Source organism: Mus caroli, chromosome 16, assembly GCF_900094665.2.
Source record: "Mus caroli chromosome 16, CAROLI_EIJ_v1.1, whole genome shotgun sequence".
Taxonomy (NCBI): domain Eukaryota; kingdom Metazoa; phylum Chordata; class Mammalia; order Rodentia; family Muridae; genus Mus; species Mus caroli.
Genome location: NC_034585.1, coordinates 12,534,482 through 12,556,356, shown reverse-complemented (window position 1 = coordinate 12,556,356; position 21,875 = coordinate 12,534,482). Strand labels below are relative to the sequence as shown.

The 21,875-nt window shown below is 38.7% G+C and overlaps 1 protein-coding gene across 1 annotated transcript in view; it reads left to right on the top strand.

Moving 5' to 3' along the window:
- The window catches only part of Spidr (scaffold protein involved in DNA repair), a 220,928-nt gene that overhangs the window by 84,738 nt on the left and 114,315 nt on the right, over positions 1-21,875 (top strand). Inside the window, exon 8 of the mRNA XM_021185304.2 lies at positions 5,000-5,219. Within this exon, the coding sequence (XP_021040963.1) occupies positions 5,000-5,219 (220 nt within the window). The remainder of the gene's footprint in view (positions 1-4,999; positions 5,220-21,875) is intronic.

Here is a 21,875-nt window from a genome sequence, read left to right as displayed (position 1 = left end):
GTATCATCCTGAGTGAGGTAACCCAATCACAAAAGAACTCACATGATATGTACTCACTGATAACTGGATATTAACCCAGAAACTTAGAATACCCAAGTTACAAGTTGCAAAATACATGAAACTCAAGAAGAACGAAGACCAAAGTGTGGTCACTTTACCCTTTCTTAGAATTGGGAACAAACACTCATGGAAGGAGTTACAGAGAAAAAATTTGGAGCTGAGACAGAAGGATGGACCATATAGAGACTGCCACACCCGGGGATCCATCCCATAATCAGCCTCCAAACACAGACACAATTGCATACGCCAGCAAGATTTTGCTTAGAGGACCCAGATAGACCTGTCTCTTGTGAGGCTATGCTGGTGCCTGGCAAACACATAAGTGGATGCTCACAGTCAACTATTGGATGGAACACAGGGCCCCCAATGGAGGAGCTAGAGAAAGTACCCAAGATGCTAAAGAGGTCTGCAACCCTATAGGTGGAACAACAATATGAACTAACCAGTACCCCCAGAGCTTGTCTCTCTAGCTGCATATGTAGCAGAAGATGGCCTAGTCGGCCATCATTGGTAAGAGAGGCCCCGTGGTCTTGCAAACTTTATATGCCTCAGTACAGGGGAATACCAGGGCCAAGAAGTGGAAGTGGATGGGTAGGGGAGTAGGGTGGGTGGAGGGTATAGGGAAATTTCGGGATAGCATTTGAAATGTATATAAAGAAAATAATAAATAAAACTAAAAAAAAAAAAAAGAAAAAATGTGAAAGTCAGGAGATTAGAACACAGAAATGCAGAACACTGAGACAGAAGACAGGCAAGAGGAGGTGTGGGCCTGTGAAGTACACACACTCAGGGGGAAAGCACATGGAAAAGGAAAAATATTTAATGCCTCTTTTTACATTCCTTCACAAACATACATGTTTTATAACTTCTACCATTATGATCAATAAATTCTTTCAGTGTGTAAAAAAAAAATGAAATTGAGTCCATTGATGTTAAGAGATATTAAGAAAATGTGATTATTGCTTCCTATTTTGTTGTTAGAGGTGGAATTATGTTTGTGTGTTTATCTTCTTCTGGGTTTTTTGAAAGAAGTTTACTTTCTTGCTTTTTCTACGGTGTAGTTTCCCTCCTTTTGTTGGAGTTTTCCATCTGTTATTCTTCATAGGTCTTGATTTGTGGAAAACTATTATACAAATTTGGTTTTGTCATGAAATATCTTGGTTTCTCTATCTATGTTAATTGAGAGTTTTGCTGTGTATAGTACCCTGGGCTCGCCTTTGTTTAATCTTAGGGTCTGTATGACATCTGGCCAGGATCTTCTGGCTTTTGGATTCTCTGGTGAGAAGTCTGGTGTAATTCTGATAAGTCTGCCTTTGTATGTTACTTGACCTTTTTCCCTTACAGCTTTTAATATTCTTTCTTTGTTTTGTGTATTTGTTATTTTGATTATTATGTGACGGGAGGAATTTCTTTTCTAGTCTAGTCTATTTGGAGTTCTATAGGCTTCTTGTATGTTCATGTGCATCTCTTTCTTTAGGGTAGGGAAGTTTTCTTCTATAATTTTGTTGAAGTTATTTACTGGCCCTTTAAGTTGGGAATCTTCACTCTTTTCTATACCTATTATGTTTAGGTTTGGTCTTCTCATTGTGTCCTGGATTTCCTGGATGTTTTGGGTTAGGAGCTTTTTGCACTTTGCAGTTTCTTTGATTGTTGTTTCAATTTTCTATGGTATATTCTACACTTGAGATTCTCTCTTCTATCTCTTGTATTCTGTTGGTGATACATGCATCTATGACCTCTAATCTCTTTCCTAGGTTTTCTTTCTCTAGAATTGTCTCCCTTTGTCATTTCTTTTATTTTTCCTATTTCCATTTTTAGATCCTGGATGGTTTTGTTCTATTCCTTCACCTGCTTGGTTGTGTTTTCCTGTAGTTCTTTAAGGGATTTCTATGTTTCCTCTTTAAGGTCTTCTACCTGTTTTCCTGTGTTCTCCCGTATTTCTTTATGTCCTTTTTAAAATCCTCTACCATCATCATGAGATGTGATTTCAAATCTGAATCTTGCTTTCATGGTGTGATGGGGGTATCCATGAGTTGCTGTAGTGGGAGAACTGGGTTTTAATGATTCCAAGTAGCCATCATTTCTGTTGCTTAAGTTCTCACACTTGCCTCTTACCATCTGGTTATCTCTAGTGCTACCTGCCCTTGCTGACTCTTGACTCGATCCTGCCCCTCCTGTGATCCTGGCTGTGTTAGAACTCTTCAGGATCCACCTGTCTCTGTCATTCTGGGATCCTGTGATCTTGGGCATGCCAGAGCTCCTCTGAGATCCTGAAATCTTGGTGTGACCAAGCTTCTGAGATTCTGTTGTGTCAGAACTGCAGGGAGTCAAGCTTACTCTGGGTGTTGCAGGGGTAGGTGGGGAACCAAAGCCCTCGGTTTGCTCTGGGCACAGGTGCAAGTTTGAAGGAACCTGTCCTTCTGGCTGGGCGGTGGTTTGTGTTTCCTTGGTTCCTATGGGGGTCCCAGTTATGCTGGGTGTTGGGAAGGATGTTGTGGTGTCAACTGTGATCTTGAATGTATCAGGAGAGCTGCAGTGCTCCTGGGTGTGTCTGATCTCCTGGGTATTGAGCTTTTCTCTGTGATCCTGGGTGTTTCAGAGTCCCTGGGAGTTGGGCTTACTCTGGGTGTTGTAAGAGTGGGTGCAGAGCCAGCACCCCAAGTCTGCTCTGCGTCCAGGTTCAGACCAGAAAGAATCTCTGCAACTGGTTGGTCGAGGGTTCCTGAGTCCCTGGATCCTGGGGGACCCAGTTATTCCAGGTGTTGGGGCAGGTGTTGTGGCCTCTCCTGTGGTCCTGTGTGTTTCAGAACACCTGGGAATCAGGCTCCCTTTGGGTGTTGTAGGAGTGGGTGCAGATTCAAAGTGGAAGGAACCCGTGCCACTGACCAGGTGGGGGGTCCCTGTGTCCCTGGATCCCCGGGGCCCCAGTAACTCCAGGTGTTGGGGTAGATGTTGTGGCCCCCTCACCTGTGATCCTCGGCATGTTAGAGCATCTGGGAGTTGAGCTTACTCTGGGTGTTATGGGACTGAAGAAGAATTCATCTTGTTTGGAATATTGTTAGGATTTATTATAACAATCTTCCAAAAATGAACCGTGCCTAATAATATGATCCATCTTATGGTTTTGTAAGTATTTTTAGATAGAATCATAGGTATTTGTATTCTAACACTACTTGTATGTTTCTGTAATTGTTTTCCTTTTGTGAATTCAGGATTTCTACATGTTCTAAGGTAACCACTGAGTTTCTGTTATCTTTTGCTACCAGGATAAGTAGTTCTGAATTCCTGGTGTGATTGTACATCACATATTGTGGCTACAACACCAGGAACCTGTGGCAGCTTACTATCTGGACTTTAGCTGTGTGTCCAGTACTCAGTAATGCAGCAAATTTTGAGTCCCTGGACAGGTCTGTAGTCAGAAATATGTAGGACAATTGGCACTTCTGTAGTGATTGACATAAATCCCTAATACAAGCATAAATTTTTGAATATACTTTGAAAATATGTCTAAGTATACTACAAGCATCAGTTTAACATTCTACATGTTCATGTCCTTCCCTAACTCCATTTCCTTCCTGTCCTCAAAAAAGTGAGACAGGTACCAAATTGTGAGAAACAGTCCTTATGAACAGTGCTGTGACAAATTGCTGGGCCAGCTCAGTGTGCCAGCCTGTACTCCAGCACTTAGTCAGGAGAATGGACAGGAACCTTTGTACAAAGCAGATGATTGAAACAGAAGTGAGAGAAGAAGTGGAAATGGAAATGAAACTGTGAATAACTTAAAATTTGCCTTTGCCGTCAATCATTTGGTCTACAATGGTTGAGGGACTGGTGATACTGAGTGTTATTTGCAGGCCTATTTTTGTTATTCTGAATTAATTTTCTATTTTAAAAATTAAATGGCAACAGAAAAAGATAAAATATATTCATAACCTGTAGCTAATAGCACATGTTGATCTTTGACCTCTATGCTCTATCTTACTATATGTGTTATAATAAGAACAGTGAGATTGATTTGAAATCTCCCAGTTTCCCTTCTGAGCAGTCTGTTTCTCTGCAGAGACATGGCCTACTCTGACATATCTTGTCCTCCCTTATCACATTTTTTAACTCCTACCTGCTAACCTCCTTTCTTCCTTTCCCTTCCCCATTTTGTTGCCTGAGTTACCCAGAGTAGCTGTTAACTCAAGATTTTCTTTTCTTGGTCCCTCAAGTAGTTAGGATTACAGATGAGGTGTACCACACCCAACATGAAATTCTGCAAAGAGGGCCAGGTGTGGTGACACATGCCTTTAATCCCAGACTCAGGAGGCAGAGGCAGGCAGATTTCTGAGTTCGAGGCTAGCCTGGGCTACAAAGTGAGTTCCAGGACAGCCAGGGCTACACAGAGAAACCCTGTCTCGAAAAACCAAAAAGAAAAAAAAAAAAAAAAGAAACTCTGCAAAGATTTTTGTGAGGAATATTTTGTGTGCTACACCCCATTCTATTCCAACCACTTGATCTTATTAGTTGAATCTCCAGGACCACCCACAACTACCAGTTCTTTGAACTTTTACATTGGTACAAGGTGTCCATAAATATTATTGCATTGATTCACCTTGGTCTATCTCCTCTCATTCTCTCAGATGTTCACAGGAGCAAGTAGCATGAACTGTTTCATAGATGAAACAATTGAGAAGATGAAATCTATATAATTGGCCGACCTTATAAGAGAGGCACTACTGAAATCCAGGTCACCTCTACCCTTCTAAATCCTTACCCCAAATATCCAGCAATCCATGAACACTCTTATAGGCATTACCTTTCCTGTTCCTGGTATACAATATCTAACAGAAGCAAGGGCACCAACATTCAGTTTAAGTGGCTATAGATTCTTGTTCACAAAATGTGCAGGAAGTTTCTAAGTGTTGTTTTTTGTTTGTTCTCTTCTGTCTTCTAGGCAGAAAATCTGGTGTATTAACTGTGAAAATTCTAGAACTACATGAGGAATGCAGCATGCAAGTTGCAGTATGTGAGCAGTTAGCAGGGCCTCCAATCACCAGCCCTCCTGGAGGACTAGCTCCTAGACCAGGAACCTACCTGAAGGTTCTCTTTACCAGAGAGACTGCAGACCACTTGATGGGGCATCCCCAGGACATCATTTATATCTTCCCTCCTTGGTGAGTGTAAAGAACTGAGTCTACCAGATGTTAATCATTAAGGTTACCTTCCATAGGAGATCTTTCTAGAGCATCATAGCCAGTGGTCATTTATAGTCTGCAGTGACCTCTCATGGTTCTTAGGATCACTTGTGAAATGGCATCAGGCTACCTGTGGATACAGCTCCTAGCTTGTTTCCTTCTTATAAGTGTGTGTGTGTGTGTGTGTGTGTGTGTGTGTCTGTTTGTGCAGATTGGAGAGTGTGTGTGCATATGAGTGCAGTTTTCCTCACAAGTCACAAGAGAGAATCAGATTCCTGAGAACTGCCCCACAACTCTTACAGGCAGTTGTGAGCCACCCTACCTAGGTGCTGGGTATTTAACTTGGGTCCTCTGGAAGATTATGCCTTTAATCCCAGCACTTGGGAGGGATTAAAGGCATTTTGCAAAGAAAAAATTTCTTCATAAACTTATAAGGACAAATGCTTATAGATTATTGTTAGGAACTATGTTATTATTTTAATAAAATAGTGGATGTAGATTCTCCTTCAATAATCATGACTTCACCAGTAGTTTTTCAGTACCAGGCGTGGTCTCTTTCTTGTTAAGCAAGTCTTAAAATCTAATTAGAGAACAATGGGATAATGACAGAAGGAATGCAGAAGAGGATACAAGTGATCTAGTAAGGAAGTGGGAAGGAGGCCTCCTTGAAGGAGAGGGTGGAAGCTAAAATAATAACACAAATGCTGAAAACCCACAGGAATCATACCATTATCTGTAGCATATATTAATAAACAACAAATCCACACTGTCTCTGGCTAGGCACCGGCCGGTAGTCTCGGGTAGTCTCTGTCTGTTCTTAGCCTGGCACATAGGCCGAGACCACATTTTTTCCCTTTAGCCAAAGCCTGTCCCATCAAAATTGGCTCTGCTTATCCAAAGCCTGGAAATGACTCCACCTTGTGACTGGTTGCTGCCAAATCCACTCCGCACTCTCAAATTCCTGTGGCTATCTGGCCTGTACTTCTTGCAAACCTATACCCTGCCATAGTTACCTTTCCCTTGGAGCCTGAACATGGATCTCAGTTGAATCATCCTGAGAAAGCAAACACCAGACAATCTTAGTTTAACATCAACAGATAACACAATCGTTGGGCGCAGAACCTAGCATCCTAATCTTCCCAAATCTTCTGGTGGTGGATCCAGGACCCACCACTCATACTAACAGCCTCCAGCCTCCTACATGTTGGTTGCCTTGCTCCCGTTGTCCAAAAAGCAAGTTTCTTTCTTCTGTGTTCCCTCTTTCTCTCCCCCACCTGGAAGTTCTGCCTCCTCGCCCAGTGATTGGTTTCTTGTCCTCTTTATTATCCAATCAATTAGTGGTGGTGGTGGTGGGGAATTCCACTATAATTAGCTATTTACTTAAAATAGTATAATGCACATAGTTGAGGTAGAAGCATACTACTGCTTATTACTGCCATGCTGGCTGTTGGTATGTTTCATAAGCATACCAGTAGCTAGGACTGTAGGTTGCATCTGTCCTTTGGAAGCTTGCATGATGCCTTTTGGTACCATGAAAGCTAGTCTTCAGGGAGGAGGCACTTAGATTAGTTCTACCCAATAATAGTTCTTTCTATTATGTTCATTTATCTTTTTAGTCCAACATAATGCTTCCTGTATTTTCCTTGGTTTCTTTTTTTTTTTAATATATAAAAAATCTTAGACTTTTTATGTAATGAAAAAATGTCTTCCTCTTTCAGTTATGGCAGAGAGGTTTCCTGGGTAGTATTAGTATGTAGTTAGTGTTGGTGTTAGTATACTGGGTAGTAACTAGTAGTTGATGTTAGTGTATGTTCCTGGCATAGTCTTTCAGGACTTGGAATGCAATCCCCAGGCTCTTCTGGCTTCTGATATTTTCTTTGAGAAATCAGCTGTTACTAGTGGGATTTCCTTCTTAGGTGACTTGTGTTCTCTTTCTCTTGTACTTTCTTTTTTTCTAAATAGTTAATGTTTTAAATATAACATGCTGTGGGGATTTTCTTTTCCAGCCTTGTCTATTTAGTGTTTTTCTGTGATTCTGTGTTTATCTGAATGTGTCTTTCTTTAGTTTGGAGTAATTTTCTTCTATAACATTGCTGAAGGTCTGGTCTGCCACTGACTTGGGATTTTTCCTCATCAATTCCTACAATTAGAAGATTTGGACTTCCCATGGTCTCACAGATGTCCTTTGTTGGTTTCTTTTTGTTTCTTTTCTGTTTTTTTGTTTTGTTTTGTTTGTTTTGAGGGACAGAGTTTCTCTGTGTAGCCCTGGATGTCTGAAACTCACTTTGAAGACCAGTCTGGCCTCAAACTCACAGAGATCATATGCCTCTGCCTCCCAAGTGCTGGGATCAAAGGCGTGTGCCACCATGCCCAGCTTGTGTTGCTTTTCTGTATTTTAATTTTTTTTTTATGTTCCTTGATATTTTGGTCTGAATCCTCTATTTTATCTTTGAGACATTGTGCTTGATTCATTTCTAGTTGTAAAGCTTTCCTTTGCATTTTCTAGTTAGACTATTGGGTTTTTCAATTCCATCTTAATTTAGGCCCAAGTCTTCTCCAGCATTTCTATCTCTATTGAATTTCATTTTCAAATCTTTGATTCTTTGTCATTTCCATCAACCTTATGTCTGTATTGTTTTTGTCATCACAGAAGAAGAAAAGTTAAGCTCTTTCTTGAAATTTTTTATGGTGTGTGTGTGTGTGTGTGTGTCCTTATTTTTAAAACTCCTTGAATTCTTTGAGGAAATTTATGATGATGCTTGTGTCCTGGAGTTGATCTGGATCATTCTCCTTAGCATTTGGACAAGCTGGTAGGTCTTGAAGAACATAGTAACATAGTGGCTTGATCTTTAATAGTCTTGTTATTCCTGCCATGAGACCCAGGCATGAGAACTTCATTAGTTTTTAGTACATTATGGATGAAGAAGGGTCAAAGAAGAGAGAAGATGTAGGAGTGAGTTCAGCCTAGAGCAGCAGTTCTCAAACTTGCAGGTTGAGGGGTCACCTAAGATCATCAGAAAACACAGAAGTTATATTACAAAAGCAAAATTAGTTTTTTTTAAGGAAGTAGATAGAGTTTATTCAAATTTAAACAATATAATATCAAATAATGAGAGCAAGGACATTTATTTTTATTCCTTTTTGACGATATGGCAGAAAACCAATTGATATTTGAAATTTAGAATTGATTGTAGCTTTTCTTTCCTAAGTTTCTCTTTTCCAACTTATGGAAATATAAGTAAGCATTAAAATATTTCTGCTAAACTTTGTTACTTTTAGCAATAATCTAGTCACCAAAATGCTATTTTCAGAGTAGGTTCCTTTTTTGCATATTTTATTTTTGTGCTATCATTAAAACTTCGTAGTTTTATATCTATGCTAAGACATATGTCCTTTGACTCTAATTAATAGTTTCATTTTCTATCATCAACTATGTTCCTCTTTCTGTTTTTTTTTAATTTTTAATTTTTTTATTATGTATTTTCTTCATTTACATTTCCAATGCTATCCCAAAAGTCCCCCATATCCTCNCCCCCCCCCCACAAACTCCCCTACCCACCCACTCCCACTTCTTAGCCCTGGTGTTCCCTGTACTAAGGCATATAAAGTTTGCAAGACTAATGGGCCTCTCTTTCCACTGATGGCCGACTGGGCCATCTTCTGATACATATGCAGCTAGAGGCACGAGCTCTGGGGGGTACTGGTTAGTTCATATTGTTGTTCCACCTATAGGGTTGCAGATCCCTTTAGCTCCTTGGGCACTTTCTCTAGCTCCTCCAATTGGGGCCCTGTGATCCAACCAATAGCTGACTGTGAGCATCCACTTCTGTGTTTGCTAGGCCCTGGCATAGCCTCACAAGAGACAGCTATATCTGGGTCCTTTCAGCAAAATCTTGCTAGTGTATGCCATGGTGTCAGCATTATGGGATAGATCCCCGGATATGGCAGTCTCTAGATGGTTCATCCTTTTGTCTCAGCTCCAAACTTTGTCTCTGTAACTCCTTCCATGGGTGTTTTGTTCCTTTGGCCTAATATGACATGAGATCAAAAAATCCTTTAATTGTATTCTAATTAATTAACCTATTATCACAGCCCCACTGATACCTTAGGTGATCATTATCATTTGTTTCTTTTCTCTTCTATTAGTTTTGCCAATCCCAATGCTCTTTTGTCATATCTTATTTTTCAAAGTTGAAGACAACTTTATTAAATCAAGGGCATGCTTTGTCCCAATCCTGTCCCATCTTCTGCCTGTCAGTCAAATGGTCTGGATAAATTCTAGAAAAAAAATGTACTTCTTTGATTAAAATAATCAAAAGAAAATAAAAATGTAGAGATTAGTTGACTAATGGATATCTTCTGAAATCTCCTGTTAATTGGCCTGATGAATGTGTGAAAATTGATATATACTATGGATAAGACAAGAGTGTGAAATATAGTCAGAATTTGACATTGATGAGACCATGATGGGTCATTATACATTCTAAGCTACCACATGTTCTCATTCTCAACTGTTCTATAATTCTAAAGAATGCTTCGTTATCAGTTAATGTTATTATTGTTCAGGTGCATTCTTTCATTAGATTTTTTTTTATCATAATTGAAGTACAACTTTTCTCCCTTCTCTTTCCTGCCTCCAAATCTCCCATAGACCTCCCCCACTCCTTTAAATTAATAGCATCTTCTTTTACTTATTAGCACTGGACAACCAACTAATGTCCCAATATTTTTTAGAATGTTGATCAAAGGGAGGCAATATCAAAATACAACTGACAACAGGTTGGCTACTATTGCAACTGTCATGAATAATAGTTGGCCACTTATATATCACATTAGGGAAGAGATAGTTTTGCATTTGAACAAAATACCTCCAGGTGTAGCTGCTCAATCTTTTACAGAAGCTAGGGAAATGGGTTATTGTGTCCCATATTGTGGATACGTATTATTAATAGAGATGGGTTTTTATCTGTGATAAAACTATACCTATGAAAAAGTTAACAAGTACAAATGTATTTTTTAACATGCACATTGGCCTTCTGTCGGTCCTGCAGCTGCTGGAACTGGCTGTTATGTCATGTCCCTGGCATGATAGTAGTGCTCATTAGTTGTTTTGTTGTTGTTGCTGCTGCTGTTGTTGTTATTACTGATGCCACTGTAACAGCTATGTCTTCTCTGACAACAATGCAGGCTACAGTAATTCTCTATCCAAGGCAACTCCATGTCCCAGATGGCTACTCAGATGTCAGGTTGTCCAACTGGGACAGCCTGACCTGGGAGGAGACAGTACCCAAACATGTAGCCAGCCCTTCAGCAGTGGATTTTTGTCTTGGCAGAATCCAGCAGTTGTCTCTCCTGCATTTAAGTTTGCCCATTTTAGATAGCATTTTGTGTGCTGCATGAAGCTTGTCACCCTTAATGTCATCTCCAAATATAGGTTCTTAGATGCTCATTTTCTTTGAAGTGGAATGGGGGTACCTTAGTGCCAGGAGCAGATCTGGTGGCATTTCAGCAATTCATCTTCATTCCTTGGCATGTGATTTCTTGCTGATTATTATCTATGGGGATTTATTTATCCATTTTCTCTCTTTTAATTTAATATCTTTCTGTGTATTCAATTTTATTTAAACTCCTTTTCTTGAAATATCTTCTCTTAATGTTCCATCATTTTCTTTAGACGTTTCTCTTGTCCAGTGGTCTCTGGATTCCTTAGTTGAATGATTTTCTTCTCAGGTTCAGAGGTTCAGTCCATTATCATTAAGGCAGGAAACAAGGTAGCATCCAGGTAGGCCTGGCACAGGAAGTGGTGAGAGTTCTACATCATCATCCAAAGGAAGCCAGGAGCAGACTGTTCTCAAACAGCTAGGAGAAGGGCTTCCCAAATTACAGTTTTAAATAGTAATAAAAGTGAAATGCTTTTGTTGTTATGTGGTGGTTTCATTGTGAGGGTTGCAGCATTAGAAAGGTTGAGAACCCCTGGGTCTAGTGGTTGGAAATACCTTGGGTGGGATAGAATTGGGTAGACTGAGGAGATGGGGCTGCTATACAGGGTGTGTAGATGGCAGGGAAGGACCAATGACACTGCTGCAGAAAAGATGTTCAAGAAAAGGTCAGAGTTATGGAGCAGGATAGATTCTGGAGGAGGGTGTGGGGTATGTGGGAATAACCATTTTCACAATATTAATCCTGATGATCCATGAGCTTTGGGGAGTTCTAATTTTCTGATATCTTCATTTTTTTCTTCAATGTTGTAGAGCAGTGGTTCTCAACTTACCTAATGCTGCAACCCTTTAATATGGTTCCTCATGTTTTTTTTTGGTGATCCCCTGCCATAAAATTATTTTTGTTGTTACTTCATAACTGTAATTTTGCTAATGCTATGAATTGTAATATAAATAATTTTGTAGATAGAGAGGCTTGCCAAGGGGGTGTGACCTTCAGATTTGACCAAACCTCACCACAGGTTGAGAAATGCTATCTTGGAGTTTTTATTATACAAGTGTCTTACTTCCTTAGTTGGAGGTACCCCAAGATTTTTTTTTTTGAGAGAGTTGTGAAAGATGTTTTTCCCCGCTCTGATCTATTTCTCACTGTGTGTATATAAGTTATGGATTTTTTTGTGTGTTAACTTTGTATCCTGCTATTTTGCTGAAAGTATTTATTAGCTGTAGAAGATTCCTGAAGACTCTTTAGGATCTTTCCTGTATAAAATTGTATCATCTGCAAGTACAAATACTTTGTCTCCTTTCCTTTGCTATTGAATCCTCCTTCATTCCCTTCAGTTGTCATATTCCTCTAGTGAAGACTCCAAGTTATATATTTACTAGATATGGAAAGAGTGAACAACTTTGTCTTGTTCCTGATTTTAGTGGAAATTCTGTGTGTTACACATTTCTCTCTTAGCACATGTTGATCATGGGCTTCTTGTAAATTGCCTTTTTATGTTGAAGTATTTCCTTTGTATCAGTAATCTCTCCAGGACTTTTATCATGAAGTAGTGTTGGATTTAGTCAAAGACCTTTTCCACATCTAATGAGATGACTATGTGGTTTCTGTTCTTTAGTCTGTTTATGTGGTGGATTGCATTTATTGATTAATGTTCATTGAACCATCTCTGCATCTCTAGGATGACGCTGACTTGATTGTGGTGGATAATCATTATTTGATGTGTTCTTAAAATTATTGAAATAAAATAATTTGCTATTTATATTATTGGGATTTTTTTTGTTTGTTTAAGAGAGATATTTGTCTATAGATTTTTGTTTCATCTGGTTTTGATATCAGGATAATGCTTCATCATAAGTGTTTGGAAACAGTCCTTCATTTTGTAGTTGATGAATAGTCTGGTGAGTAGTAGTGCTTCTTTGAAGTCCGGTAGAATTTTGTGCTGAGTTCATTTGGCCCTGGGCTTTTTCTGGTTGGGAGATTTTAAATTACTCCTTGTATCTCAGTAGTTCTTATCAGTCTATTTAAATAATTACTTCATCTTGATTTAACTTAGTAAGTTTTATATATCTAGAAATCTATCACTTTCCTCTAGGTTTTCCAATTTGGTGAAATACATGTTTTAAAGTGATGTCCTTATAATTATCTGGATTTCCCTTGTCTGTTGTACCTTTTCATCTCTAGTTTTACTAGTTGGGATCCTCCTAATTTTATTAATTGAGTAAAATTTTGTCACATATGTAGCTTTTTTTTCCAAAGAACCAACTCTTTGTTTTAAATGCTATTGTTTCTATTTCATTAAGGTCAGCCCCGAGTTTGATTCTTTTGTGTTGCTGTAGTTTATTAATCCATTCTAATCTCCCTGGCTGCAGCGTGTTCCTTGCTACCGGGCCCAATGCTCTGGATTCTGGAATGACAGACAGACAGACACACACACACACACACACACACACACACAGAGGCTTATACTTAATATGCCTTAATTCAGCTCAATGGCTGGACCACTCCCAAATCTCCACATTGCTAACATCTCCCCTGTGATTTTCCTGAGTTATTACTTACTAATATCTATATTCTATCTTTGCTACCCTGTACCCAATGGGGGCCCCCTGGGACTGTACTTCCTGGCTCTTACATGATTGTCTGCTCTCTCTTCTGCAGCTCTCAAGCCTGTTTCCCCAGCATGGTGGTACTAAATCTTTCTCTTCCTTGGTTACCTTGCCCAGGAAATCTAAACTCCCACCTTTGTCTCCCTCCCTCCAGCTGCTTTATTTACCAGTTAGAGCCAACTCGGGACAGGGACCTGTATGCAGGTCTCCTGTAATTTGGGGGAACCCAGTTAACATAATACAAGTGTTAAATCAAATCCACAATAATTTTGTCTCTTCTACTTTTGGAGGAGGGTGCTGTTTCTTCTTGTTTTTCTAAAGCTCTCAAGTGTATCATTACATTATTAATAGATCCCTTCAGGTTTTTGGTGTAGACATTTAGTGTTATTAGTGTTCCTCTCATCATTTGTAGAGGTTTGAGTATATTGTGATTTCATTTTCATTTAATTCTAAGAAATTATTTCTCTCTTGATTTCTGCTTTCATCTAATTTCTATGCAATAGTATGCTGTTTAGCCTCCATGAATTGCTATTTTCTGTTTTCTATTCTTGCTGTCCAGCTATAATTTATGATGGTCAGAGCGAATGCAGAGTGTTACTTCAATTTTCTTATCTGTGTTGAGATGACCTTTGAGGTCATTCTTGGGAAAATTTGGTGAACTCCTAACAAGTCACTGTATACTATAGTCTTGACTGAAGTGCTTTGCAGTTATCTGTTAGGTTTCTTTGTTTGTGATATTGTTCTGGTTAGTTTTTGTTGTCATCTTGACCTAGGCCTGGGTTATCTGAGAAAAAGAACCCTCAAGTAAGGAAATGTCTCAATCACATTGTCTTGCAGAAAAGGCTGTAGGGCACTTTCTCAGTTAATGATTGATTTAGAAATGCCCAGCCACTGTGGGTAGTGCTACCCCTGGGATGAACCTTGGGTTCAAGCCTGTTATGAGTATCCCTTATGAACATCCTTTTCTCCTCAAGTTGCTTTTGGTCATGGTCTTTATCATAGCAATATAATGCAAACTAAAATAGATGCTATTTAAATTCAGAGTTCTTAGATTTGCTTTTTGTCTGGATGACTTGTCTGGTAAGAATCAGGCACTAAAGACACCCACTCTTACTGTGTTTCAGTCTAGTATGTGATTTTAGATCTAAATGGTGTTTCTTTTGTGAAATTATATACTTGTGCATGGTATGTGTGCTGGCCAGTTTTATGTCAGCTTTATACAAACTATAGTCATTTTAGAAGAGAGACCCTCAAATGGCAAAATTCTCCAGCTCAATTGACCTATTGAGAAGTCTGAAGGACATTTTTTCGATTGATGAATGATATGGGAGTTTTGAGCTCATTGTGGGCAGTTCCACCCCTTGACAGATGGTCCTTGATGGTTTAAGAAAGCAGCCTGAGCAAGCCATGGTGAGAAGGCCAGTAAACAGTGTTCCTCCATGGCCTGTGCGTCACCTCCTGCATCACTGTTCCTACCTTGAGTTCCTGGCCAGATTTTTCTGAGTATTGAACTTGAAGCTGTAAGATGAAATAAACTCTTTCCTTCATAATTTGTGTTTGGTTATGACATTTTATCACAGCAATAGAAACTCTAACTAAGATAGTATGTAAATATTAAAATTGTAATATCCTTTTGGTAGATTTTTCTTTTATGAGTATATGGTGTACCTCCCTATCTCTTCTGATGAGTTTTGGGTTGAGGTCCATCTTGTCAAATATTAAAATATCTAGACCTTAAATTTCCATCCTTCTAACCTAAGGTGGTATCTGTCTGTTAATATGATATATTTCTTAGAGGTAGCAAAAACAAACAAAGCTATAAGACACACAATGTTTATAAAAGTACTGTCAAGTCCATTTTATATTGGCCACTTAATCCTGAGGTTGTACAGATTTTAGGACACATACAGAACTGAAAAGAGATCAAGAGGGATACAAATAGGAAATAAAGAAATCAAAGTGTTCTTATGCGCAAATTTTATGATTTTATGCATAAAACACACTAAAAATTCTACCAGGGAACTTTTACATCTGATAAACACTTTCAGTAAAGTAGCAGGATGCAAAAATTAACTCAGAAAAATTAGGAGTTTTTGTATATACAAATGACAAACTAGCTGTGAAATAAATCAGAAAAAAAGCACCTTTTAACAATGACCTCAAAAATGTGCGTGTATGAGAGCGTGTGTGTGTGTGTATGTGTGTGTGTGTGTGTGTGTGTGAGAGAGAGAAAGAGAGAGAGAGAGACCTTGGGATAACTATAACCGAGCAAGTGAAAGACTTGAATAATAAAAACTCTTTGCATTAAAGAAAGAAATGGATAAAGACATCCGAAGATTGAAAAATCTTCCGTGCTAATGAATTCATTAATCAATATTATGAACATGGCCATCCTGCTAAACATAGTTTATTTTCAAAAGTTCACATCAAAATGCCAGCATAATTCTTAACAGAAATCGAAGCAATGTTCACCCCAGTGCCTTGCTTCTTCTTTTTTTTTTTTTTAATTTGATAGACAAGCTATTTTTTGCTTCATGTGAAAACACAAAAACTCAGGATAGGTAAAAACACTACTGCATAATTAAAGTAATTGCTGAATATAACTAAGATTTCAAGTCAAAAAATAAAAGCAGCTTAGTTCTGACATAAAAACAGACCCATTGATCAATGGAATCAAATTGAACACACAAACATAATTTCACATGCTTATGGACACCTGAGTTTTGACAAAGAAGCCAAGAATACACATTAGAGAGAAGAAATCTTCAACAAATGCAACAAATAGTGCTGGTAGAATTGAATAGTTGCATGTGCAGGAATTCAGATGGATTCATATTCTCTCTCTCTCTCTCTCTCTCTCTCTCTCTCTCTCTCTCGTGTGTGTGTGTGTGTGTGTGTGTGTATCACCATATTACCTTGACAAAAACTCAACATCAAGTAGATGAAAGCCCTCAACGTCAGACCCCTAATTTGATAGAAAAGAAGTAGTTCAATAGTCTCGGACTCATTGGCGCAGGAAAAGTCTTTCTGAGAGGGAAAACAATAGCACATCACTAAAACTGGTAGTTAATAAATGGGACCTAACGAAGCTGCAAATCTTTTTTTTTTTTATTTAATTTTATTTTTAATTTATTTTTTACACTCCATATTCCATTCCCCACCCCACCCCCATCCACCCTCCATCGCTCCTCATCCCACACCTCCTCCCCACCCTACCCCATCTCCACATCAAAGCCCAAACACCCCACCCCACCTGACCTCTAAACTCCCTGGGGTCTCCAGTCTCTTGAGGGTTAGGTGCATCATCTCTGAATGAGCACAGACCCAGAAGTCCCCTACTATATGTGTGTTGGGGGCCTCATATCAGCTGGTGTATGCTGTCTGTTTGGTGGTCCAGTGTTTGAGACATATCAGGGGTTCAGATTAATTGAGACTGCTGGTCCTTCTACAAGATTGCCCTTCTCCTCAGCTTCTTTAAGCCTTCCCTAATTCAACAACAGGGGTCAGCTGAAGCAGCTGCAAATCTTATGTGTGTCAAAGGACATCATCATTTGCACAAAGTGACAGACTATAGAATGTAAAAAGATCTTCATTCCTTACACATCTGATACGGTTAATGTCCATAGCAGCCTTATTCATAATATCCCAAAGCTAGAAAGAGCCCAGTTGTCCCTCAACAGAGGAATGGATAAAAAAAATGTGGTACATTTACTCAGCTATTAAAATAGTGAATTCATGAAATTCTTAGGCAGATGGATAGAACTAGAAAATATCAAGTTAACTCAATTTCAAAAGAACAGACATGGTATGCACTGATTAATAAGTGGATAGTAGCTCAGAAGTTCAAAATACCCAAGATAAAAGTCACAGACTACATATAGCTCAAGAGGAAGGGGTAGAAAAGTGTGGATACTTAGTTCCTTCTTAGAAGGAGGATCAAATTACCCATGGAAGGAATTACAGAGACAAAGTGTGGAGCAGAAACTGAAGGAAAGACCATCCAGAGACTGTCCCACCTGGGGATCCATCCCATATATAGTTACCAAACCCAGACACTATTCTGGATGCCAACAAGAGCTTCCTGACAGGAGCCTGATATAGCTGTCTCCGGAGAGGCTGACAGTGCCTGACATATACAGAAGTTGATGTTCACAACCATCCATTGGACTGAGCATAGGGTCCCCAATGGAGAAGCTAGAGAAAGAACCTAAGGAGGTGAAGGGGTTTGCAGCTTCATAGGAGCAACAAGAATATGAACCAACCAGTACTCCCAGAGCTTCCAGTGACTAAACCACCAATCAAAGAGTACCCATAGCTCCAGCTGCATATTCCTCAGAAGATGGCCTTGTGAGATATCAATGTTCCCTTGGTTCTTTGAAGTCTGGATACCTCAGTGTAGGGGAATGCCAGCACTGGGAACTGGGAGTGGGTGGGTCAGTGAATAGGGAGAGGTGGGATGGGAAAGGAGGAAAGTGGATAGCATTTGAAATGTAAATAAGGAATTTTTAAAAAGAAGAAAAGAGAAAGGAAATAAGTGAAATTAAAATTGGAGTGCATAACAAAGCAGAGAGTTCTCAAAAGATGAGACACAAATGACTATGAAACACTTAAATGTTCAAAATCTCTAGCAATAAGGGAAATTCAAAGTAAAATTATGTTGAGATTTCCATTTAAACCAGTCACAATGGCCAAGATCAATAAAACATGACAGTTCATGCTGGCAAGATTTTGAAGAATTTTAAAACTTACTTGTTTCAAATGAAAGTTCAAACTTGTACAGTCAGTTTGCAAATCAATGTAATTGTACCTTAGGATCCTGAAATAGATCTGCCTCAAGATCTTCTTGGGCATGTACCCAATGGACACTACTCCCTACTCCCTACTGCAGAGAGTCTTGCTCATCCATGCTCATTGTTGTGCTGTTCATAATACCCAGTGTTTTGAAATAGCCTAAATGTCCATCAGCTGATAAATGGATAATAAAAATGTGGTGCATTTACACAGTAACTATTAATGCATTATTTCAAAAAAGAAAAAATTAGGAAATCTTAGGTAATTGTGAGGGAACCCTGCCTCTGAAAGACAAATATTGTATATTTTCTCTAATATCAGGATTTTATTATAGATATCCAGTAAAGAAGCAAGGTAAATCAGTGACAACATGGAATTAGCAGCCAAAGAAAAAGATTAAGAAACAAGCTATTTAATCACATGTATCATAATCCCAGAATTACATGAGGCTCTATGTTTAGCACCAACATGTTTGTCTTTTAGTGTGTGAATTATGTATTTCCACATAACTGTACCCTGCAAATCTAGGGGGAAAGTACTAAGTCCTTAGATATAATAGCATGGCCTGTTTTTTTGGAAATATAGTTTGTACTTGCAGCCTTTCAAATCTTACAAATGAGGAAATTCCAAGCATTCCACAGGAATAGATAATTTTAGTTGATGACATGAAGTGTTGGAATGATAAACATCTCTGTTCACATAAACTGCAAAGTACAATTTGAGATCATGTGTTCCCTGGACTGTGGCTGATCAGCAGGTGGGCAGCCTGTGTATGTATCCTGTGTCCTGGCTTGCATTTCAGAGAGGCAGTAATAGGCACACCACCAGTTTTATTTCCCTCTAGCCCACCTGAGGAGGGCCTGTAGCTGATTACTTCAGTCCTTCTACCTGATTCTTCACTTCTTTATGGAGATTAATCACTTAATTGGGACTAGGTTGATCTGTCAGACAAACACTTTGGGCCACATGTTAACAAATTGTTTGAGAACCTAAAAATTCGCAAGTAGTTATGTTTCAATACTATCTTTATTAAATCTGTCATAATCTTCCTTATGAAATGATAGTAAATGTAATTGTTCTTAGTTGAAAAGTTAATTTAGTATCATTAGTCATCTGGTTCCCTGGAATTATTAAGTAGTGTGAGTGGTATTTGCAAAACAAGTGAAGACACTTTGTTGTTGAAGGATAGTATAAAGACACTAGAGGTACCTTTAGGCATTATACTTTAGAAGTATTCTGGGTGCTCTTATCTTCTGACTGACAGACATCCTAGTCAGTTGGTCAGTGTTGCAGTAGTGATTACATTTAGGGTTTATAGTATATGAAAGCAATTTAAGAAATGGGAAAGATAAATTGAAATTTTTGTCTATGTGTGTATATATTAAATGAAAAACACTGAACTGTCATGTAATTTATGACCATACTACCCTGAATAAGCTTGATCTTTTCTGATCTCAAAATCTAAGCAGGGTTAGCCTAGTTAGTATCTCAGTGGGAGAATAGTCAGTTCAGCTTAGGTTCTGGGACAGCCAGCATGACAGGAGACTCACTAAGTCAGGGTTGAGGGTTCTGTCTTGTGATGATCCTGATGTTCTATAGCCAACAGTTGCTTGGCTTACACAGATTGTGTTCATTTGTCAGAGCTTGAAGACTACACACTGTATGTTAATATTACACGGGTGAAAATATTTGACAGATGTATGCAAATTTCTTTGCTTTATTTTGCTTTGCTTTGCTTTCCAAGACAGAGTTTCACTATATTCCTTTGGCTGTCCTGGAACTCACTATATACTCCTGGGAGGCCTTGAACTCACAGAGATCTACCTGCATCAGCCTCTTGAGTGCTGGGATTCAAGCCTTGGTAACTAGATCCTAATAAGCACCATCAAGAAAATAAATATAATCTGGGTACCCAGGAGAAAAAACAGGAAGATCAAAGAGTTCAGTGGCTTTCCTCATTTACACAGTGAATTCAAAACCAGCTTGTGCTTGTCAGAAAGGAGAAGAAAAGATGGTCAGGAAGGAAGAACCCTGGGACTTGCTTCTTGGCCTGAGACATGGGAGGGGTCTGACAACATGACACATGAGTTATGAAAAGGGTGAATTACTGGGAACAAGTGTACAACAGGGATATCAGGGAGATAGACAGGAAGAGCAGGAGAAGTTGTCCTTGTACTGAACCTATGTAAATGTCTTCCTTGTCACCATTACCCCCAAAATATATATGTATATAATATATATATATATATATATATAATATGATATGTATAATATATAATATATAAAGTGTCTATATAAATATATATTGGTACCCATATATATGTATATATAATGTCTATATAAGTAAAAATATATAGTCAATTAATCATTTCTGTAAGGCCACTGAGCATATTGTGATCATGTTCTTTATAGTATGTGCCATTTGATTATAGCTTTTTCAATCATGTGGTTCATTCTTAGAAATATGCTTGAAAAAGTATTGGGATGGGATAGGGTAGGCAATAGTTCTCAACCTTTCTAACACTGCAAACATTTAAAACAGTTCCTCATGTTGTGACCCCCAACCATAAAATTATCTCGTTGCTACTTCATTACTGTAATTTTGCTGCTGTTATGAATCATAATGTAAATACCTGATATGCAAGATATCTGATATGGTGCCCCCAAGGGGTCACCACCCACTGGTTGGAACACTGGGTTAAAGTTATCGTGTTATCTAAAGAAAGCTCTCAAAAAAAAAGAAAGAAAGAAAGCTCTCTCAGCCTTTTAGACAGGGGGGGTTTGCTTTAGAGGCTAGGGTAGTATCAGGAGACCTCCTTTGTCAGTTCGTATCTTGTTCCTTTGAGGCAGAGTTTCTCACTGAATTTGAAGAGTTGTTTTGTTTTGCTTAGGCTAGCAAGACCCAGGCCCCAGTGGTCTCATCTCCATCCCACTCTGGGGTTGCGCCTGCCACTTACGTGAATGCTGTCCTAGTCTAGTCCTCATTGATTTCAAGCACTCTTACAATGGTCCACGCCCCCCCCCCCCAATCTCTGATTTTTTAAAATAAGTCAAATCACTTTATTCTAATTAGCTCACAGATGAAAACACCATACAGCTGGTTTAAGGAAGCCACTCAAACACTTGCCCAGAGCCAAACTATGTATCTCAGCAAACTTTTATGCAGTTAGAATCTTGATTCTGCATCAACAGAGCTTCACATAGAGTTTTACATTTCTACCATCAATTATATTGTTATTTCTTATCCACTACAGCAGAGTGAAAGCTGGAGGGAGGCAAAGTTGTACATTCTCCTTCATGGTCCACATGGAATTAGCTCAGTTTTCTTCTTCCTCACTATTTAATATAATGTTCTCTTAGTCTCCTTTCTGAATTTTATACTACACCCACACTTAACACCTGTTGACATATATAATCTATCAGTTGCATCTACATGTAAGGCAAAATGTACAGGAGTGTTGCTTTTGTTTTATTTGTTTTTCCCTTTCTGAGTTTTGGTCATCTCAGAAAACTCTCAGATTTTGAAATACTTTGTGAAGAACTGGGATTAGATCTTCTTTGAAGGTCTGATAGAACTCTGCACTAAACCCATCTGGTCCTGGACTTTTTTTGGTTGGTAGACTATTGATGACTGCTTCTATTTCTTTAGGGGATATAGGACTGTTTAGGTCATTAATCTGATCCTGATTTAACTTTGCGCCCTGGTATCTGTCTAGAAATTTGTCCATTTCATCCAGGTTTTCCTGTTTTGTTGAGCATAGCCTTTGTAGAAGGATCTGATGGTGTTTTGGAT